The 18,955-nt window shown below is 38.0% G+C and overlaps 1 protein-coding gene across 5 annotated transcripts in view; it reads left to right on the top strand.

Annotated features, from left to right (window-relative positions):
- Cnot2 (CCR4-NOT transcription complex subunit 2) overlaps positions 1-15,693 on the top strand; it is a 91,016-nt gene extending 75,323 nt beyond the window's left edge. For all 5 annotated transcript variants that reach the window (XM_032912673.1, XM_032912651.1, XM_032912658.1 and 2 more), the window contains 9 exons: positions 305-430; positions 2,144-2,268; positions 3,161-3,281; positions 3,379-3,535; positions 6,293-6,354; positions 6,455-6,504; positions 7,584-7,684; positions 8,946-9,090; positions 14,569-15,693. In XM_032912673.1, the coding sequence (XP_032768564.1) occupies positions 305-430; positions 2,144-2,268; positions 3,161-3,281; positions 3,379-3,535; positions 6,293-6,354; positions 6,455-6,504; positions 7,584-7,684; positions 8,946-9,090; positions 14,569-14,655 (974 nt within the window). In that variant the 3' untranslated portion in view covers positions 14,656-15,693. The remainder of the gene's footprint in view (positions 1-304; positions 431-2,143; positions 2,269-3,160; positions 3,282-3,378; positions 3,536-6,292; positions 6,355-6,454; positions 6,505-7,583; positions 7,685-8,945; positions 9,091-14,568) is intronic.
- The last annotated feature ends 3,262 nt before the right edge of the window (positions 15,694-18,955 follow it).

Raw genomic sequence — 18,955 nt, 5'->3', positions numbered from 1 at the left:
GTTTTATTGCCCTCTTCCAACAGGGGGAAATAATGTACAAGTCCTCTCTATTTCTACATCTCTAGACTTGGGTGTTTTAAGATGCTGGCTGTAGAATGCTTTCCTCAGTTATTAGGGAATTAGTTCCATGACACAAAATCAGTCCACAGAATCCACAGTATGTGTGCCCACTGTCATGTGCCTACCACACCACACTGCACTATTAAAGAAGACAACACTGTTGTTTCCAGTGAGATGTTTGACTTTTGTGTGTCATTGTAGATGTTTGTGGAATCAGTAACGAGTATTATCTCTTATCATTTAGACGGCAGTGAAAATGTGACAGGATTGGACCTTTCAGATTTCCCAGCATTAGCAGACCGGAATAGAAGGGAAGGAAGTGGCAACCCAACTCCATTAATAAACCCCTTGGCTGGAAGAGCCCCTTACGGTAATTCATATTCTTAGTGATGGCCAACTAAAGGTTACAGTCATGTGTACTACACACATGCGTGTTTATGTGTGCATGCTTGTATGCATTTATGTTTCAAACCAGGTTAGCTCTATTTTGTCAGAAATCTTAATTTGAAAATTGGTTTTTCTTTCCATATATCTACAATAGAAAAATTGAGTAGTAAACTTTAGTACAGAAATCTAAGTACTTGATTTCATTGCTATTCAAAAGTTATTTCTTCTATTCTATGTGCCTTAATTTATTATATGTGATTGGTTTTGTGGCTTGGCTTTTGTTAGTTGCCTCCCCCTCCCCTTTAAGAGAATATATCCCTGGTGACTAATAATAACTGCATTGAGATCTCTCTCTGAGTGAAGAGGTCTCCTGAGTCACACTGGGGCCTAGAAGACTCATGTCAGGAGGAGGGTAGTCTGAGGCACTTATTCAGATAGGACATTTAGCAACGCTAATGACCGCTGTGCGCAGCACTGGCTATCCTGCCATCCATGTGGCACACGTTTCTGCATACTGGCAAATGCCCTCTTGAAAAGCCTGTGAGAACCAGTGCTTATAATTCTGTATTTCTGTAGATTCTTGGCTATGACTAATAACCCAGTCACTCTTTTTTACAGTCTATAAGTTAAGAGATTCGGGTAATGGAGCCTGAATAACAATGTTAAGAAAAGCATTTGCAGTGACAGTATAACAACGGAGACAGAAACGTTTGTGATGTCAGCATAGCTAGATTGTTGTTACTCGTGGATGAGATCAGATAGAGGCTGGGATCGAGGCAATGATTAGATGAATTTCTTCATCAGTTATTTTAAAATGGAGCTAATATTTTCTCCATAAGGGTTTCAAGTTCCATACTTCTGCATATGAATAGAAATAATGTGTGGAGGAAAAACTTTATTGATCATGTATATCTTACACCTTCCAAATCTGTTTTCCCAAAATAAGAGAATGTGCTGTGCCCTGAAGTTGCGTGCCTAGCTGCTTGCTTCTCAGTTGAGACGCTAATGTTGTTAACCTTTCCCCATAGGTCCTTTCTTTCATCCCTTTAAACATTCCCGTTGCTCTCCTTGGACCATCTCTAGTTTCTCCATTTCCTTCTTGAATTGTGGAGCCCCAAACTGGATTTTGTTCTCCAATAAGGGCCCGACTAATGACAAGTATAGTGGGAAGAGTATTTCCCAGTTCTTGCATGTTTTACATCTGTAACATGGAGTCCAAGAAAATGAGAAATAAAGTGGAATTGTTTTATAATTGGTTGCAAATTGCTCACTCTGTAAGTCAATTTTAAGTAGAATACTGACATGTTCTTTTAAATTTTATTATATTCATTTTCATTTGACAGCTAACTGGTGTTTTTGGCATGTAGTGAGATATTTAAAGCTAGCCTATAAGCCAGCATTTTAAATATTATTACCAATATCAAATACTATTTTAAGCACTTATATAACATTAGATTAGAATTATAGGATTATCACTTGTTTTCCTTGTATGCTTTATATGTTGCTTTTTTTTTAGCAGTAAATCAAAATTTCATTCTTTATCATTATCCTGAATATTAATTTTTGAGTTATCAGTTCACGTGCTTTTAAAAAGAATTTTTGGTATATTGTGATAAGCAATATTAGCTTCTTATATAGTTTATAAGACAGTATCACAGATTCAATTACAGCTTTCTTGATTATTTTCATTGCATAGTTGGAATGGTAACAAAACCTGCAAATGAGCAATCCCAGGACTTCTCAATACACAACGAAGATTTCCCAGCACTACCTGGCTCCAGCTATAAAGACCCAACGTCGAGTAATGACGACAGCAAGTCTGTAAGTAGCTGAGGACATGGATGTGAGGGATGTAGTTTTCTCCCTGTAGATTTGCCCTACACTAATAGCTACTGACTAGATGCTGCCACAGAACTCTTTGAGCACTGTAATAATCTAACTTCTGAAGAATGTAGAAAGCTTTTAAATTAGAAGATAGCCATTTTTTTCCTATTTCATATAGGTTTGCAAATTTCTGTTGAACTTGTCAGTTAATTTAGACTTTTATTGTAGTCCCTGTCAGCTGGATCCCATGAAGTTTGATAATATAGACTTCTAAGGAGCTGTGTTTTTCTTGAGTAAGTTTTCTCCTTGAAGAATCTTTATGCACATTTTTATACCTGTGTTGATTCAGCAAACTCAGCTTCCGATTTAACAAGTGTGTTTATTTCAACATTTATGGCAAAGAGCTTTTTTTCTTTTTATATGTATGATGGGCTTAAAGAAGATTGTTGGATAAGGACAGAAATAAGTGTGAATATTGAAACTTGATACAGTCCTAGTTTATCGTTGAGGTTGCTTTGTAATATTTTTAGTATTGTAGTATGTAATTACTCTGTTATGTAGAAGTGTGCATCCACAAAGCATAAAACCTTGAGAAAGACAAAAGATACTTTTCATGTTTTACTCCCTGTGATCTATGACTGAGATCTTAAAAAAAAAAACCAAAAAACTAATTTTCTCGGGATTTCTTGCCCTTTAAATACTCAGATGTAGACAGTAGACACGGGATTTGTTTGTTTTCCATGAGGCAGTTATGGGGATACAATTTTCGAGTAGAAAACAGGTAATTACTACTAACTTAAATACAATAGTGGACGACTAGCAAGATGTTGATGAATTTAAACTTAGATATTTAACACCTCTAATGTCACATTTTCCTTTTTCATGCTAGAATTTGAGTACATCGGGGAAGACGACTTCAAGTACAGATGGGCCCAAATTTCCTGGAGATAAAAGTTCAACAACACAAAACAATAATCAGCAGAAAAAGGGGATCCAGGTGTTACCTGATGGTGGGACTCCATAAATATGTCAGAGATATTTTAAAGTACATTTTTTTCTCTAATTTTCTTAATATAAAGTAAAAATAACTGTGTTTTTCTTAACCAGGTCGAGTTACTAACATTCCTCAAGGGATGGTGACGGACCAATTTGGAATGATTGGCCTGTTAACATTTATCAGGGCAGCAGAGACAGACCCGGGAATGGTACATCTTGCTTTAGGAAGTGACTTAACAACATTAGGCCTCAATCTGAACTCACCCGAGTAAGTTTGTTTTCCATGTTTGTACATATCTTCTAGCATATAATAGATTCTCATACTGTTAGCTTTTTCTTTTGAAAAATGCCAGGCAGACATGATCCTGTATCCTGTGCTACCCCAGAAAGCCTCAGACTTGTAGCTAATCTCCTCATCAGCCTGCTTACTCCTGGGCCATTCCTTCTAGCTAGTCCATAGAGCACTGTCACTGAGAAACACCAAGGATTCATGTACAAGCCATTTGGGTCTCTCCCGAGCCACATCTTTATCCATCTCATAGTTCTTGTCATTATTTGGAACTGTGGGCTCACCAGAAATTTGACTTGTCGCCTGATTTCTAACTATCACCATTTCCCATGTCTCTCTTGTGGCTGCGACTTCTGTATCATCTGATCCTATTGGGACTTATAGCTCTTCTGCCTTCCTCAGTGTTCTTATCTCTTCCTCTTTGATGAGCTCAGTTCCTTCTCACCATTAAATTTTATGGTCAGTCATAATTGCTCACTTGCTTGACTGCCCTTCTCACTTCTTACCACACTTGCACCTTGGAGTCTGTATCCATCGTTAAACCTGTTTGTTTCATTCCTGACCACCTTCTGGTTGGACTACAGAAAAGCACAATTTTATTGTCTGGTCTTGCTGCACACTCATGCTCAGGAACTTAAAACTGAGTCCAGAATTTTACAGGCACACTCCTACCTGATGGCACGACCCCTTCAGAACCTTTTGATTGCTTTTGGGTGCGTTTGTGTTGTTGGCTGGTTGATGTTATCCTGTGTGACTGTTTTGCATTTCATCAAGCCATTAATAGTGTTTCCTCCTGTCCGTAGCTCTAATAATAACCTGCTTCTATTTCTACTTTACAAAGACAGGTGTAAGCAAATAGAAGAGGGCATTAACCTTGTCCTGCCACCAGTCTAAATCTGACATGCCCTTGCCAAAGTATTTGGTCCATGCTTCCTACTTAAAACTTTGTAAAAACTCGTGAGTGTGCATCTTGACTTTTTCTCCTTTCCCTGGTGCTGGCATCCAAACCAGTGTTGTACACAGTAAGCAGGCATTTTACCCCTGAGCCATGTCCCCCATACCCGCCAGGACTTTGGAAATGGTTTTGCTGCTGTAGTCCAGTGTGACTCCTTAACTAAGCATTTCTGCTTCTGTCTGAGCAATGATATTACAGACACATGCCATGATTTCCTTCCAAGTTACTCTGTTTTGTCAATTCCAGTCAGTAGAGATAACTTATTTTTCCAATCGTATCAAAATACATGGTCTTGAGTCAACCACCTTTAGGCTATCATCACATTTTTAATTCACTTTTTTGAAGCAAACCATCTCAAATGAATCATCTTGATTTTTCTAATTTGTCTTCTCTCACTCTATTAAACCCAGTTTTGCTAAGATTCTGTTCCCATGATTTCACTAAACTGTGCATTACCAAATGATCTCCCTAACTTCAGTGGACTATGATCTGCTCACTTTCTCTTGGTGCTCACTCCTCACTTGATTTTGAAGACGTCATTCTTACCTGATAGCATTGGTTCATTCCTCTGTCTCCCTTTCACACCACCTCTCCTTGACCTTTGGATTAGGCCTCTCTGTCCTCTTGATGATCTTATCTAGACTTGTGCTTTTAAGGACCACATAGGTTGAAAATTCCAAACACATATTCCCATTGAAGACTTTTTTCTTGAATTTGAGATTTTAGATACCTTTACTAGCTAAATATCTTTTTAAGATTGGTTTAAATCTACACTGTGTCTATGCTTTCTTGGTCTCCATTAATACTTTCAGAAACTTGACACCATCCTTAATTCTCTTCTTCCTTTTCTCTCAGATGCAGTCTTCTAAAACAGAATCCAATCCTATTCTCATGAAATTGCTACCACCCTGGTTTGTTGCCTGAATATTCTGCCAGCGGGTCACTCAGCTGGATCCTTGCTTCTCTTCGTGCTCTTTTTGTATAGCTTTATAGGTAGCACTTAAGATCATTCTTTCTAATTTAAAAACTCCTCCTTGACCAGCAGCTCTGCCATGTTTGTTCACATCATCCTGTCTTTCTTGTCCCTGGCTGCCTTCTACTGCCTCTCATGTCACGTCCTGCCTCAGTTGTTCTGATATTTGCCTTGACTACTACAGTGTTCTACTAACTAATTACCTGTGATTATCTCCCTCATATCCTTGAATATTTGTTTAAATCTAAGCTTGTCAAATCCAACTTAAACTGACCACCCTATTTAATTATACAAACAATATTATTTATCTGTTATACTAATTACTTGCCAATGTCCAGTTCACCATATACCTTTCCAATATCAGCAGCCTTCGTTTTGATCCCTTGACTTATTCAGAGCACCTTGAACAGTTCCAGGGGCATCTAATAGGCACTCAAATCCATATTTAGGAGTCTGGCTGCTCCTCATTGCAGGCTTGAGTGAGGGGCATGGAAAGTAATGTAATTGGAGAGTAGTGTAGAAATGAATTTAAAGCACTGTTAATTATAGCACATTTAAAGTAGACCATTTAAAGTTTATGCCTAAGTGTATTTCAATGTGATGCGCTTTATTTTCTATTCTAAGATAGTAAAGGGAGCACTCCTGTGTTATTTTTCTGCTATAAAGTTGCAGTAAATTTAATAAAGGAAACCAGGAAGGATGCTTACTTTTATATTTGAGTTCTTTTTTCCATTTTCCTGAAATTAAGTTAGAAATAGTTTTCTACTTCATTCTTTAAAGTGGCTTTTTTTTTTTTTTTCTTGTTCAGAAATCTCTACCCCAAATTTGCATCACCCTGGGCTTCTTCACCTTGTCGACCTCAAGATATAGGTAGGAGAATCTATTTCTATTCAGAATTGTTTAAAAGATATTTTCTAAGAATCCGTTAATAACACTTTTGTTTGTTTGTTTGTTTTTTTTTATTATGCAGACTTCCATGTTCCGTCAGAATATTTAACAAACATTCACATTAGGGATAAGGTGAGTGTAGCTTTCTGTCCTCAGGCATTCATTTTATCTTCTGTCTTGGTAGGGCTTTAGGTTCAGACGGTATGCTGATCTACTAGTAATCTTAGGGATATGCCTCTGAATGCCATTCACATATGTATAATAATTCTATTTTCTTTTTATTAATAATATTAATGCTGTAGGTCTTATTTTTTTTAACCAAGCAGTGTTAGGAATAATAATAGTTCCTGTAATTAATAATTATAACCTTAAGTATAGTGAATGGAAATAAACTAACTTGGAAAATATAGTGATTATTTTATGCCCTTATTCATAAGAGATTTTATCCAGATAAAATGTTTTTAATAGGACAACCCACAAACACCCTTTTGAAGTTACCTGACATCTTTTTCACTGTGTGCTGCACCAGTGCTGTAGACGTGAGGTCACAGTTGCCTAAGTGTTCCATAGCCTTTCTTAGGCCAGTGTGAAAAAGTACTGGAGAGTCCAGTGCATTCACAGCTGCCACCAGAATAGGAGGACATGCTGGGGGAGGGGGGGACTGACTCACTGGGGTGCTGCAGAAAGGCCATGGCACTGACTGTGGGGAGGGTCAGTAGACCCTGTGTGTGGGTGGATACTTCAGGGGCTCTGTGTGAACAAGAGGCTGAAGATGATTGCATGTACCCTGAGTTTATAGTTGTGTAGGGTCTTTTCTACCTTGTGGAAGGAAATGTGAAAAAGTTTCCTTTTAGGCATTCAGTTAAACAAAATATGAGTACTGTCTCGAATTTTTATGCTTATACTGTGTGATGTGCTAGGAAGAACTGATTTGTGAACCGTTGCATGTAGAGTCAGCTAGCACTTACAAACCTGTGTGTAGCTGGAATTCCGTGGGATACTTACAACTCAATTTTGAATTTAGGATTGGGGTTCAACAAATAGCCGTGTTTATTTAAATGGAGAAACTCTTGAAAACTCTGACTCGCTGATAGTTGTCTAGGCTAAATAAAGGATTTCTGTTTGTCCTTCGATTTTTATTTTAGTGGTAACAGTTGTTTTTTGAAATTTTTACATTTGTTTTACAACTTAGCATAATTTGTCTTTTGTAGCTGGCTGCAATCAAACTTGGCCGATATGGAGAAGACCTCCTCTTCTATCTCTATTACATGAACGGAGGAGACGTATTACAACTCTTAGCTGCAGTAGAGCTGTATGTTAACGTCTCATAGCACTTTCTCCTCAGCAGATCCTAGATAGTCTGAAGGCTTCTAAAATGATGATGGTTATGGGTTTGTTGAGTTTTTTTTTTATTGAAAATTCTTCATTCCATGAAATGTAAGTTGTTAGTGGGGATGTTGTTGGGGTCGAAACAGCAGCTCCAGACCTCTGCTTCATTCCTGGGTCAACAACAAAACAGTATAAAGAAAAGAATTTGAATTATCTCCATTTTTAGTAAAATGAATTTTGTTTATTTTGAGAGGATAGTACAGCTTTATAATCATTGTTCTATAAAAAGAATTTTAAACTTGATGTCAGCTATCTGAAGTGACATGCGTGGTGAATTGAGTTTTTATGAGTTATAAAGCAGGACTCATAGTAGTGGTTCTTGTAGAATCAGATGTTTATGATGAATAGACACAGAATCTCATTATTTCATACACATCAGTGGTTACTATATAGACAGTATCCTGCATGTCTGTGCCTTTAAACCAATACTAAATTGTCAGTTTTTTAATTTCTCAGTTGAGAAAATTTACTTTATTTTTTCCCCATTTCCCTCTCATTTTTGTGAAATGAGGTTAACACCTACTGCTTTTAATCTAGTCACAATAAGTAAACTTATTGACTGTCTCATCCATCTGTAACGTCATCCCTGTCTGTGAACTAGCGAACTGTTTGCAGGAAAGCGTGTATTTACATGGTGGTTCATCACTGTGGGACATCTGTCCCTTTGGATGCTGCTATCCCAGTCTATAAGTGCTGTAGGTCATGTGCCTGGCTTCTGGTGATCTCTCAGATTCTGACGATTTATTGTTTACATTTAAAAATGTAAATTTTACCAAATGGATATTCTATTATAGGTATAAAGTTGTGTGGATTTAATTAGCCAATTTAAATCAGTGTTTTACTTGATAACTTAACTTACCTTATAAAAATCAATGGATTGTTTTTCAGTATATACTTCAATTTCTATTATTCAGTATATTGTATCTTTCTTTGGTCTGCCCAAGGTTTGTTATATCTTTTAAATACTCATATACTTTTTAAAATATTATGTCTACATTATATGTATTAAAGAATATGCTTTTGGAACAAAAGAAATTATCTTACTATATATAAACAAGTTATATTTAATAGCAGAGCCAGATAAATAAATAAATATATATATATATATATATATATATATATAATTTTTCTGGTTTTGTGTGGGTCACAGGAGAAATTAATTGTTTCTTTTTTAAAAATTGAAGTTTTAACCGTGATTGGAGATACCACAAGGAGGAGCGGGTATGGATTACCAGGGCACCAGGCATGGAGCCAACGATGAAAACCAACACATATGAGCGAGGAACCTACTACTTCTTTGACTGTCTCAACTGGAGGAAAGTAGCTAAGGTAGAGTCCTCCATGTGCACAGTGTGTGGATATTGTCTTTAAAGAATGTCCTTGGCTTCCTAAGTGGAACAGTGTGTGTGGTGCATAACACATCAGATTTCATTTCACTAATAGGAAAATCATTAAATTTGGAAAGAGATTTCTATGACTTAGGGTCAGAATTATTAATATTTAGATTAATTTATGAATGCCAAACTATTAAACAAAGCTACTCTCTTATAGTCTCACCCAGTCACATGTTTTCATATATTTTTTTTTTAACATGGGGTGAATTTTTTTCAAGCAGAAAGGTTCATTTGAAGATCATTGAGTGCAGGAGAGTTGGTTATTCCTGTGGGAGACATTGAAGAGGAAATGGGCTGAAAGGAAGGTTAATTATTTAGTTGCATTTTGGTTTGTAATTTTGGTTTTTTACAAAATCACCTTGTCAAAGAAAATTCCCCTCTTTGAATTGTGTAGATCTCTTTGTCGGTAGACACTTCACATTTGACTCTTTCTCCATGAGTGTGATGGCAAATGCGACCTGCATTTAGTTTCAGAGAGTTCCAAGCCCGTTTCTCTTGAATGATTGTTAGTATTAAGGAAGTATGAGGCAGTTTTTAAAGTAAATTTCAACAGAAGAGACGTATTTCTGACAAATGTAAAACCAGACTGGGGTAGCGGGTTAGTTGTTGCTTGGGTTATCTTTTCAATGTACTAAATTGAAAGGATGTTTACAACTTAAGACAGTGTGAAGTATACCAGATAAAAACCACGGGAAAGGTTGATGGCCTTCTGGAAGTTCTTACAAAGCTTAAAGAAATGAAAAAGATGAGTCCAGTAGAAAATTCAGAAGAGGGTAAAAACTGGTTTTGCTTTTGGTTTAGGTGTTTGTAGGTTTCTCAGTGGTAAATGTATTTACTGTGTTTGTCATTTCAACAGTTACAGTTATTGGAAATGTTTCCGAGAGCGTGTTCCTCACTTGCTTTAATTGAATGTTTATGGAGACACAGTGTAAATGAGTGCGCTCAGGAGTGTTGAGACACTGTCTGTGAGGCACTGAACAAGTGGACCTGGTTCTCAATGTGCCCTCTCAGCCACCCCACGCTGTTGGAGAAGTAGGCCACTGAGAGAAATTACTTAACAGTTGTGGGTAGCGTATTGCTTATTTTCAGGATTTTTGTTAATAATGCAACTGGCTGGGCGCAGTGGTGCATGACTAACACTGTGACAGTGGAGAGCCAGGCAGGTCTGGGAGTCCTAGGCCACTAGGGTCATAGAGTAAGACCTTAGCCCAACAAAAATAGTAATAATAATAATAAGAAGAAGTCAAATTTTGACATTTTATCTGCTCATCCTTTCTTTTAAAGTGAGCCCAAATAATTAGCAAGATATGGTTTACTCTGTAATATTGCTAATATAGATTACATATATAATTACTAAGTAAAAGTTTTTCCTGTTCATTTTTAGATGATGAAGCCTTCCTTGTTATCTATCTTTAGCTTTCTCAAAGATTTCAAATTGTAGGCTTCTCTTGGCTTAACTTAAACTGACAAATATTGCAGGATTTCTGGTACATAATATATTTTGTGCATGATATAGATGATTATTTTCATTAATTTTACTGGTACATATCAATACATACCTTAATAAACTTTATATGCATTTCTTTACATATTTCTAGTAACTATCTTTAACATACTTTGTGGCTTTCTAAAATTTAAGTATGAACTTATTGTAGTTAAGAGAAAGCTGATATTTTCTGAACTTAGAACAATGATAATATTACTTTTATAAATGCTAAGTTTTGAGTCCAGTGGGTCTGGTAACTTCGTGAGAGAGAAAAAAATATCCTGTATTTTTTAATTAATTAATTTATTTTATGTGCATTGGTGTTGTACCTGCTTGCATGTCTGTGTTGAGGGTGCTGGATTCCCTGGAGTAGGAGTTACTGGCAGGTGTGAGGTAGCTCCCATGTGGGTGCTGGGAACTGAGCCTGAGTCCTCTGGAAGAGCAGCCAGTGCTCTTAATCACTGAGCCTAATTTTCTTAATAGGAACACTGAGTCGTGAAAACGTTGCTTTCCGGGACTGGAGAGATGGCTCAACGGTTAAGATCATTGACTGCTCTTCCAGAGGTCCTGAGTTCAATTCCCAGCAGTCAGCTGATGGCTCACAACAATCTGTAATGGGATCTGATGCCCTCTTCTGGTGTTGTCTGAAGACAACAACATTGTACTCTTATAAATAAAATAAATCTTTAAAAAATAAAAAACATTGCTTTCCATGTATCTAGAATTGTTTTTAAGCTTTTAAAAATCATCCTGTAACAAAATTTTCCACTAGAAGCAAATATTTTCATAGACCCTATAACAATACATAATGTTAAAGTATGCCTTGAGAAATTAAATGTTCTGTTTCTAAAGTCTATAAAGAAAATATCTTAGTTGCTATGAAGAGGCACCATGATCATGGCAACTCTTATTTATAACAGAAAACATGTAATCGTGGACTGGCTTACAGTTCAGAGTCAGTCCATTATCATGACAGAGACCATGGCAGGAGGCAGGCAGATAAGGTGCTGGAGAGGAACTGAGTCCTTATTTGATGCATAGGCAACAGGAAGGAGGGACTGGGCCTAGCAAGGGTTTTTGAAACCTCTGAGCCTACCTCTAGTGACAACACTTCCTCCAGTAAGGGCACACTCCTCATCCTTGTAATCCTATCAGACAGTTCCACTCCCTTGACTGAACATTCAAATAGATGGGCCTGTGCAAGCCAGGCCGATCTTACTCAAGCCACAACAGAAGCTTTGCCTGCATTAATTTATAAGCTGTTAAGTATACTTTTGCTAAGGCCACTTACTATTCTAAACATCAGATGTGATAGACAGCAATTTCCGTCTACATTCTGTCCAAGAATGTATGTATCAACAGTATGTGTGTATATGCATATCATCAACATATAAAAGAGAAGCTATCAAAGGGAGCAAAGAGGTAACAATGATACAAGACTTTAAGAAGAGTGAAAATATGGAGAAGACAGAAGACCAAAAAGTTACCAGTATTTCTTTTGTGTTTGGTATTAGACAAGATTTGACCTATATAATTTCTTAATATCTCTTGAATATTTTAACTATTAAACTACTTATGCTCCCTAGATTTAAACTAGTCTTATTTTTAATACAACATTAACATTGATGAGGTTAATCAGTTTAAGTATGGATAAAATGTGACTTACAGCTTATCATTTGTTAAAATTGCAGGTAAGCTTTTTATGGCTTGTATATTATAGAAACCAATATGCATTTTCATGTAAAAGAATGGTGTAACTGGAAGATCTTTGCTGATTGTGAGTGTGGAGATTCAGCTTTAGCCATGAGTGGGAGGGGCATGGGCAGGGGCTGCTCTGCTGTTTACGGGAGGCCAAGGGTGGTAGCTCTTGTGTTCCCTCCTCCTTGCTGGTAAGCAAGCAGCTCCTGTGCCTCTCTCAGTCATAGTCATGCGACACGGATCTTTTTAAGGAGTAAAGTCACCACAGAGTACCTTCATAAATGTTTGTGAAGGCATGTAAAGCTTTCAAAGTTAATTTGCAGGGTATAATGAAGTAAATTTGTTCTGAGTCTTGTATTAAAACTATTAAATAAAAACTCATAAAACCATCACATGTCCAAGTCTTCAGTATGTCTTATGGGAATTTAAATACCTACTTCCTTCCCAAGATACATAAAAAGATTAGATAAAATACAGCTTTGGCTTTAGTTGTACTTCATACTAGGCTGAGAAGCTATATGTCTAATTGTTACTGTGGTGTCTCTAATTGTGAATACTTGATTTGGTGTCCAAAAGTTGGGTCACTAAGACCTAAGCTTTCATTTAAACAGTGGAAACATTTGTTGATACCAACCCCAGTAAAATAAATGCTACTTGTTTAATCTTTAGTATGTAATGTATGTTGAGGGTTAAAAGCTTAAGTGAGATTTCAGAATAGCTTATGCTTGTTAGATTTGGGTCACAGGGTGAGTAATTTTAGAGCATCTCCTCTTTGTGGTTACAGAGATCTTTGCTTTTGTTCTGTTTGTTTGTTTTTTTGGGGGGGGGTTGTCTTTGTAAGTACACTGTTGCTGTCTTCAGACACACCAGAGGAGGGCATTAGATCTCATTACAGGTGGTTGTGAGCCCCATGTGGATGCTGGGATTTGAACTTAGGACCTCTGGAGAGCAGTCAGTGCTCTTGACCACTGAGCCTTCTTTACAGCCCTTGTTTTTGTTTTTAAGTATACAGTTATATTTGCATCTGTAATGCTGATCGTGAAAACTTAGTATTCTTAAATTTTAAAACTTAAAGCCAGGTGCTGGCACTAACCTGTAACCCAGGTATTCAGGAGGCTGGGGTGGGCAGAATTATGAGTTTGGAGCCAGTTTGGGTTATATAGGAAGTTCCAACGCCAGGCTAAACTACCCAGCAAGACCTTGTCTTACAAGGAGTGGGGAGGGGCAGCAAGATGGTTCTGTGGTACAATGCTCCCATGAGCCAGGGGCCCTGAGCCAAGCTCAGGGGAAGTAGAAAACCAGCTTCTGTATGTACTGTGCTCTCTGCTTGCCCTGCCCACAAATAAGCATTTATAATACAAACAAAACTAGTTAAAAACAATTTGATTTTAAATCAGTAATCCAGTTAGCTTTCAGGTAATTATGCGCCAAAACCACTGTCTAGTTTTTAATGACTTAAATCATCCGCTGTTTAGAAATGGGAGTTCTTGAGATGTGTGTGCTTTCAACTCTTTGTTTCCCTGAGATTTTAGGTTAAAATGTTACTTTGCTTTTTAAAAAAAATGTCACTAAGGGATATTGGGAAGTGCCTCATTTTAAACATGAACAAAATGTCAAGAGTCTTTACTTTTTTTGTACTTTATTTAAACACCTGTAACCTTCAGTCTTTTGTATTAGAGCTAGTTATTTCACTTTGATTTCTAAGGAAAGCGCACAGAACTGTGATGAGCACTCGTTTCTGAGTTTCTGACTTTACTTCCAAAAGCCCATGCTGTGCACCTGCCGGACAGTAGACAGAGGGTGCTGCTGTTGCCTGGGCCCTCACCTAACGGGAGAAGAGCGAGCTAGTATGTGTGTCTCTGTTTGCTCTTCGGTGCACTTGATTTAATTATTCATATAGAAGATATATTTTGACCAAAAAGAAAAACCACATTAAAAGAGACTAGTGAGATGCCTCAGCAGTAAAGGCAGTTGCCAATGACCTCCCCACCATGTTTGATTCCAGAACATATGTGGTAGAGGTTCTATACCTCACAGGTTGTCCTCCACCCCTCTCACATGCAGTGTGTGTGTGTGTGTGTGTGTGTGTGTGTGTGTGTGTGTGTGTGTGTGTGTGTGTGTGTGTGTGTACGTGCTTGTGTGTGTATACACATACACACTCACAGTAAATGTTTTTGAAAAGCGCAGTGTGAGGTAATTTGGATTCTCAGTTTTGATGTTCTTTTGTAGGAGTTCCATCTGGAATATGACAAGTTAGAAGAGCGGCCTCACCTGCCGTCCACCTTCAACTACAACCCTGCTCAGCAAGCCTTCTGAAAAGACTCCCTTTTCTTGGGGTATGGCTGTCTCAGCACAATACTCGACATAACTGCAGAACTGATGTGGCTCAGGCACCCTGGTTTAATTCCTTGAGGATCTGGCAATTGGCTTACATAAAGGGTCACCATTTGAGGTCCTGCCTTACCAATTATGTGCTGCCCAACAACTAAATTTGTACTTTGTTTTCTCTAGTTTGAGCAGGGTCTGAATTTTCTCATTTATTTTCTTTTTGCCAGCAGACAGACTTGGGTCTATAAAGACAAGCAAGTACACTGACAGAAGTTACCATTTAGTTTCTTAAATGTAAAAAAAGAAAACCCACAAAAGACTCAACAAAATTAGACCACAAAATTTGCATTGTTCATTGTAGCACTATTGGTAATAAAAGAGCAGATGTTTGTGCGTTTTGATGTGGAGATCCTTCTCGTATTTCATTTGGAAAGATGAGCAAGGTCTGCTTCTTTCTTTTTACTTCCCCTTGTGTTTCTGAAAGGCAGTTTCTCCAGGCTTACTGCAAGAATATGACTGTAGAGAGATTACCACAGTCTCTGGTGGCTCCAGGGCTGTGTTGTTACTGAGCTTCATCTTTCCAGAATGAGCAAAACACTGTCCAGTCTTTGTTACGATTTTGTAATAAATGTGTACATTTTTTTTAAATTTTGGACATCACATGAATAAAGGTATGTATGTACGAATGTGTATATATTATATATATGACATCTATTTTGGAAAATGTTTGCCCTGCTGTACCTCATTTTTAGGAGGTGTGCATGGATGCAATATATGAAAATGGGACATTCTGGAACTGCTGGTCAGGGGACTTTGTCGCCCTGTGCACTAAAGGGCCAGATTTTCAGCAGCCAAGGACATCCATACCCAAGTGAATGTGATGGGGCTTCAAGACGTGAACTGAGACAATTCACTCTGGCTGTGTGAACAGCAGCGTTTCATAGGAAGAGAAAAAAGATCAATCTTGTATTTTCTGACCACATAAAGGCTTCTTCTCTTTGTAATAAAGTAGAAAAGCTCTCCTCACTGCAGTGTTGACTTTGATTTGAAATTGTGACATTTCTTCTTCCACATGAAAAACACAGAGAACCTCAAGCTTTACAAATACACTGAATGAATGGTGTGGCTAAATTGCAGTTGTCCTTTTCTGCTTTTTCAGCTGTCAGCAAGTCTGTTAATGGGACCATACTGGGCACTTTACTTAGGAAGGCGCCCTCAGCATTAACCTAGGGGAACATTGGGTAGGCTCTAGCTACATTGCAAGTTACCACCCGACCAAGCTGGGATCCAACCAGAAAGTTTGTTCCGGAAGAAATTGCTGAAGAATTTCATGATAGAACTTTGAGATTTACTTAGTCTTTATGAAACTTACCTTCAGCTTGCTGACCGGGATGGTTCGTGTCTGCAGGTGACTGAATTCTTTTGTCATCTAAATAACTAAGCTAAAACTGTCTGGAGGCTAATGCCGCCAAGAAGACTAGGGCTAGGCTATGTGGGATCCGAATCTTCAGCTTTTATTCTTAACCTGTTTCCGAGTTGAGTGGACGCTTACTGACGTTGCCTAAGTAACATTTGGAAAGTAGCATTTATGAAGTGCCGTGTCTGTGTATCAGGAATGGACAGGAACGTAAGTTCACCTCTAAGTATTTAGAGATAGCCAAAACAAGTTTTTGAAAAATATCATGACTGTTAAAAATGTTGCAGAATTTAGAGTACCACCTCAGTAGTAAAGATAACACAACAGACACTGCACTATTTAAGATATACCTCTTCCAAATCGTTGGTGCCAGTTTCCTTCAAATAATGATGAGGTATATTTTAAATAGCGCAGTGTCTGCTGTGGTTTCTGACACTTACTGTGAAGTTACTTTATAGAATAAGACATTACCTCTGTAACCATCAGCAGTTGCTGGGCAGGGGGAAGACAGTGGAAGGGATCTCCAGTGTCAGAGGTCAACTAGACTTCAAATACAAATTTGAACATTTTTACATTTGAAGTTCCATTCTACATACAAAGAAATTGGCCAAAACTATATATATATATATATTTTTTTCCACATTTTCCCCTTAGATTTATTTCTGTTCATTTTTGTGGCTATGTAGTTCATTTCCCCTAGTGAAGCAAATGGGTACACTCTGGCACATAACTGTCACTGAACTGTGACTGGCTTTGTTGATGATACCCTGCAAAAAGCAATCCTTTAGCCTGTTTGAATGCAAAGATGTGTGTGCGCGCGCACGCGCGTGTTTGTAGAAACTCTGCAACTTTATGGGCAAGCCATAAGATATCAGAAGATCTGTTTGGGGTTACAGTATCTCAAGGATTCGAGTGTATCAACTTGACTATTCACAGGAACGAACATGATAAAAGTGTTCTTTGGAGATTTTTTTTGCTGAAATTTTCCTTCAGGGTAACCTTTTTTAAGAACTGAAAGTTCACTTAAGTCTTACACTATCTACAAAGCCATAAACACGAGGCAGCTGCGCAGGACCCTGCAGAACTCACTATATTTAGAGTCACATTCATAGCAGAATTTCTGCAAATACATGCACACGGGCGCAGGTGGAAACAGGAATATAAATGTTTTCAACTGTGGTTTGTCTATGAAGTTTATAAAGACTTAGAAGTATGTACTAACTAGATCTGGGGCTATGTGACCCTGCTCTATGTGAGGCATAAGTTAAAAGCCTGAGTGCTGCACACACTAAAATTAAAACTAAGGAATAAATATATTGACATAAGACACATACTGTGATTCATTTACTTTCAAGAACTTAAATTCTAGTGGCATGTCACCATGCTCCCCTTGCCGAATGGCATTTAACAGTGACTTGCATCATACTGTGAACAGATTTGGGCGATGGAGTACATTAAATCTATTGAAAGGAGAAAACAACCCAGTAGTTTTAAGTATCAGATTGATTCAAGTAGGAGTCAGTATCTCAAGGTCATTAGTGTTCAGCTTGAATGGTGAAAAGTGTTTTAAGAGTTGTTTAGGCGTAGGTCTAAACCATGACGACTCCTACTTCTACTACTGCCAAAGTAGAAAGTATGTTATGCCCAGAATACGCACGGTAAGAATCACTACTTTGGGGCTGGAGAGATGGCTCAGTGGTTAAGAGCACTGACTGCTCTTCCAGAGTTCTTGAGTTCAATTCCCAGCAACCACATGGTGACTCACAACCATCTGTAATGGGATCTGATGCCCTCTTCTGATGTGTCTGAAAAGAGCAATAGTGTACTCAACATACATAAGATAAATAAAGCTTTTTTTTTTTTTTAATTTTTTTTTCTTTTTTCGGAGCTGGGGACCGAGCCCAGGGCCTTGAGATTGCTAGGCAAGCGCTCTACCACTGAGCTAAATCCCCAACCAAGATAAATAAATTAAAAAAAAAAAAAAAAAGAATCAGTGCTTTGAATGTTACAGATCTGAAATGTGCCCAGTTTAAGTGCTCTGGATGTTTGCTATGTGTTCCTTCCTGCCTTCTGGCTGCCAAGTGACATATAATTTTTCATACATTATTGTTTTGTATCTAAAGAAGAGCATCATGGGGTGAGTTTTAGGGTCTCACATTTTATAGAAGTCTTCAGATGTCCTCACTGCAAAAGGAAGTAAGGACAGGTAACACTGTAGAGAAAAGGTTTTAGAAACAGTATTTCCCTTCAAGTATCAAGTTCCAAGTCTGTGAGTATTCATGTGTGGCAAAAAGGGCTAAGGAGGACCAATAAGAAAAGGTTATCAGTGTGATAGGAGGAACCACGGTAACTGCATTTTGTTTTGTGGTGGTTGGTCAAGTGTGGGGCCTAATTGAAGTTAGATAAGCAAGCACGCTATACCGTGATCCACGTCCCCAGCAGTGACTCAGGGCCTCAGTTTACTTGCCTTTTAAGGCATTCCTTTTGACTTTGTAGAACACAGTGGAAGAGGGACAGGTGCACATAAGGTAAGACACTTGGACTGAGGGTGGGGGTCTGGGGGAGCCTTAATTTCCTGTGGCTAACTGATAAAGTGTAACAAGGAATTGGGATTGCTAGTGTATTTCTGCATATCAGCCAGAAACTCTTAAAGTCACATCAGAAAGTCTCAGACATAACAGCCCATTACAAAGTGCATTGCATCTGTAAACAGTTACAAACACAAAGCATGTGTTGGTAAAACATGGGACCTTGGGGCTGGAGAAATGGCTCAGTGGTTAAGAGTACTGGCTGCTCTTCCAGAGGTCCTGAGTTCAAATCCCAGCAACCACATGGTGGCTCACAACCATCTGTAATGGAGTTCAATGACCT

This window comes from Rattus rattus, chromosome 1, assembly GCF_011064425.1.
Source record: "Rattus rattus isolate New Zealand chromosome 1, Rrattus_CSIRO_v1, whole genome shotgun sequence".
Lineage (NCBI taxonomy): Eukaryota > Metazoa > Chordata > Mammalia > Rodentia > Muridae > Rattus > Rattus rattus.
Note: the sequence above shows the minus strand (reverse complement) of the source record. Positions and strands in the feature narration are given on the sequence as shown.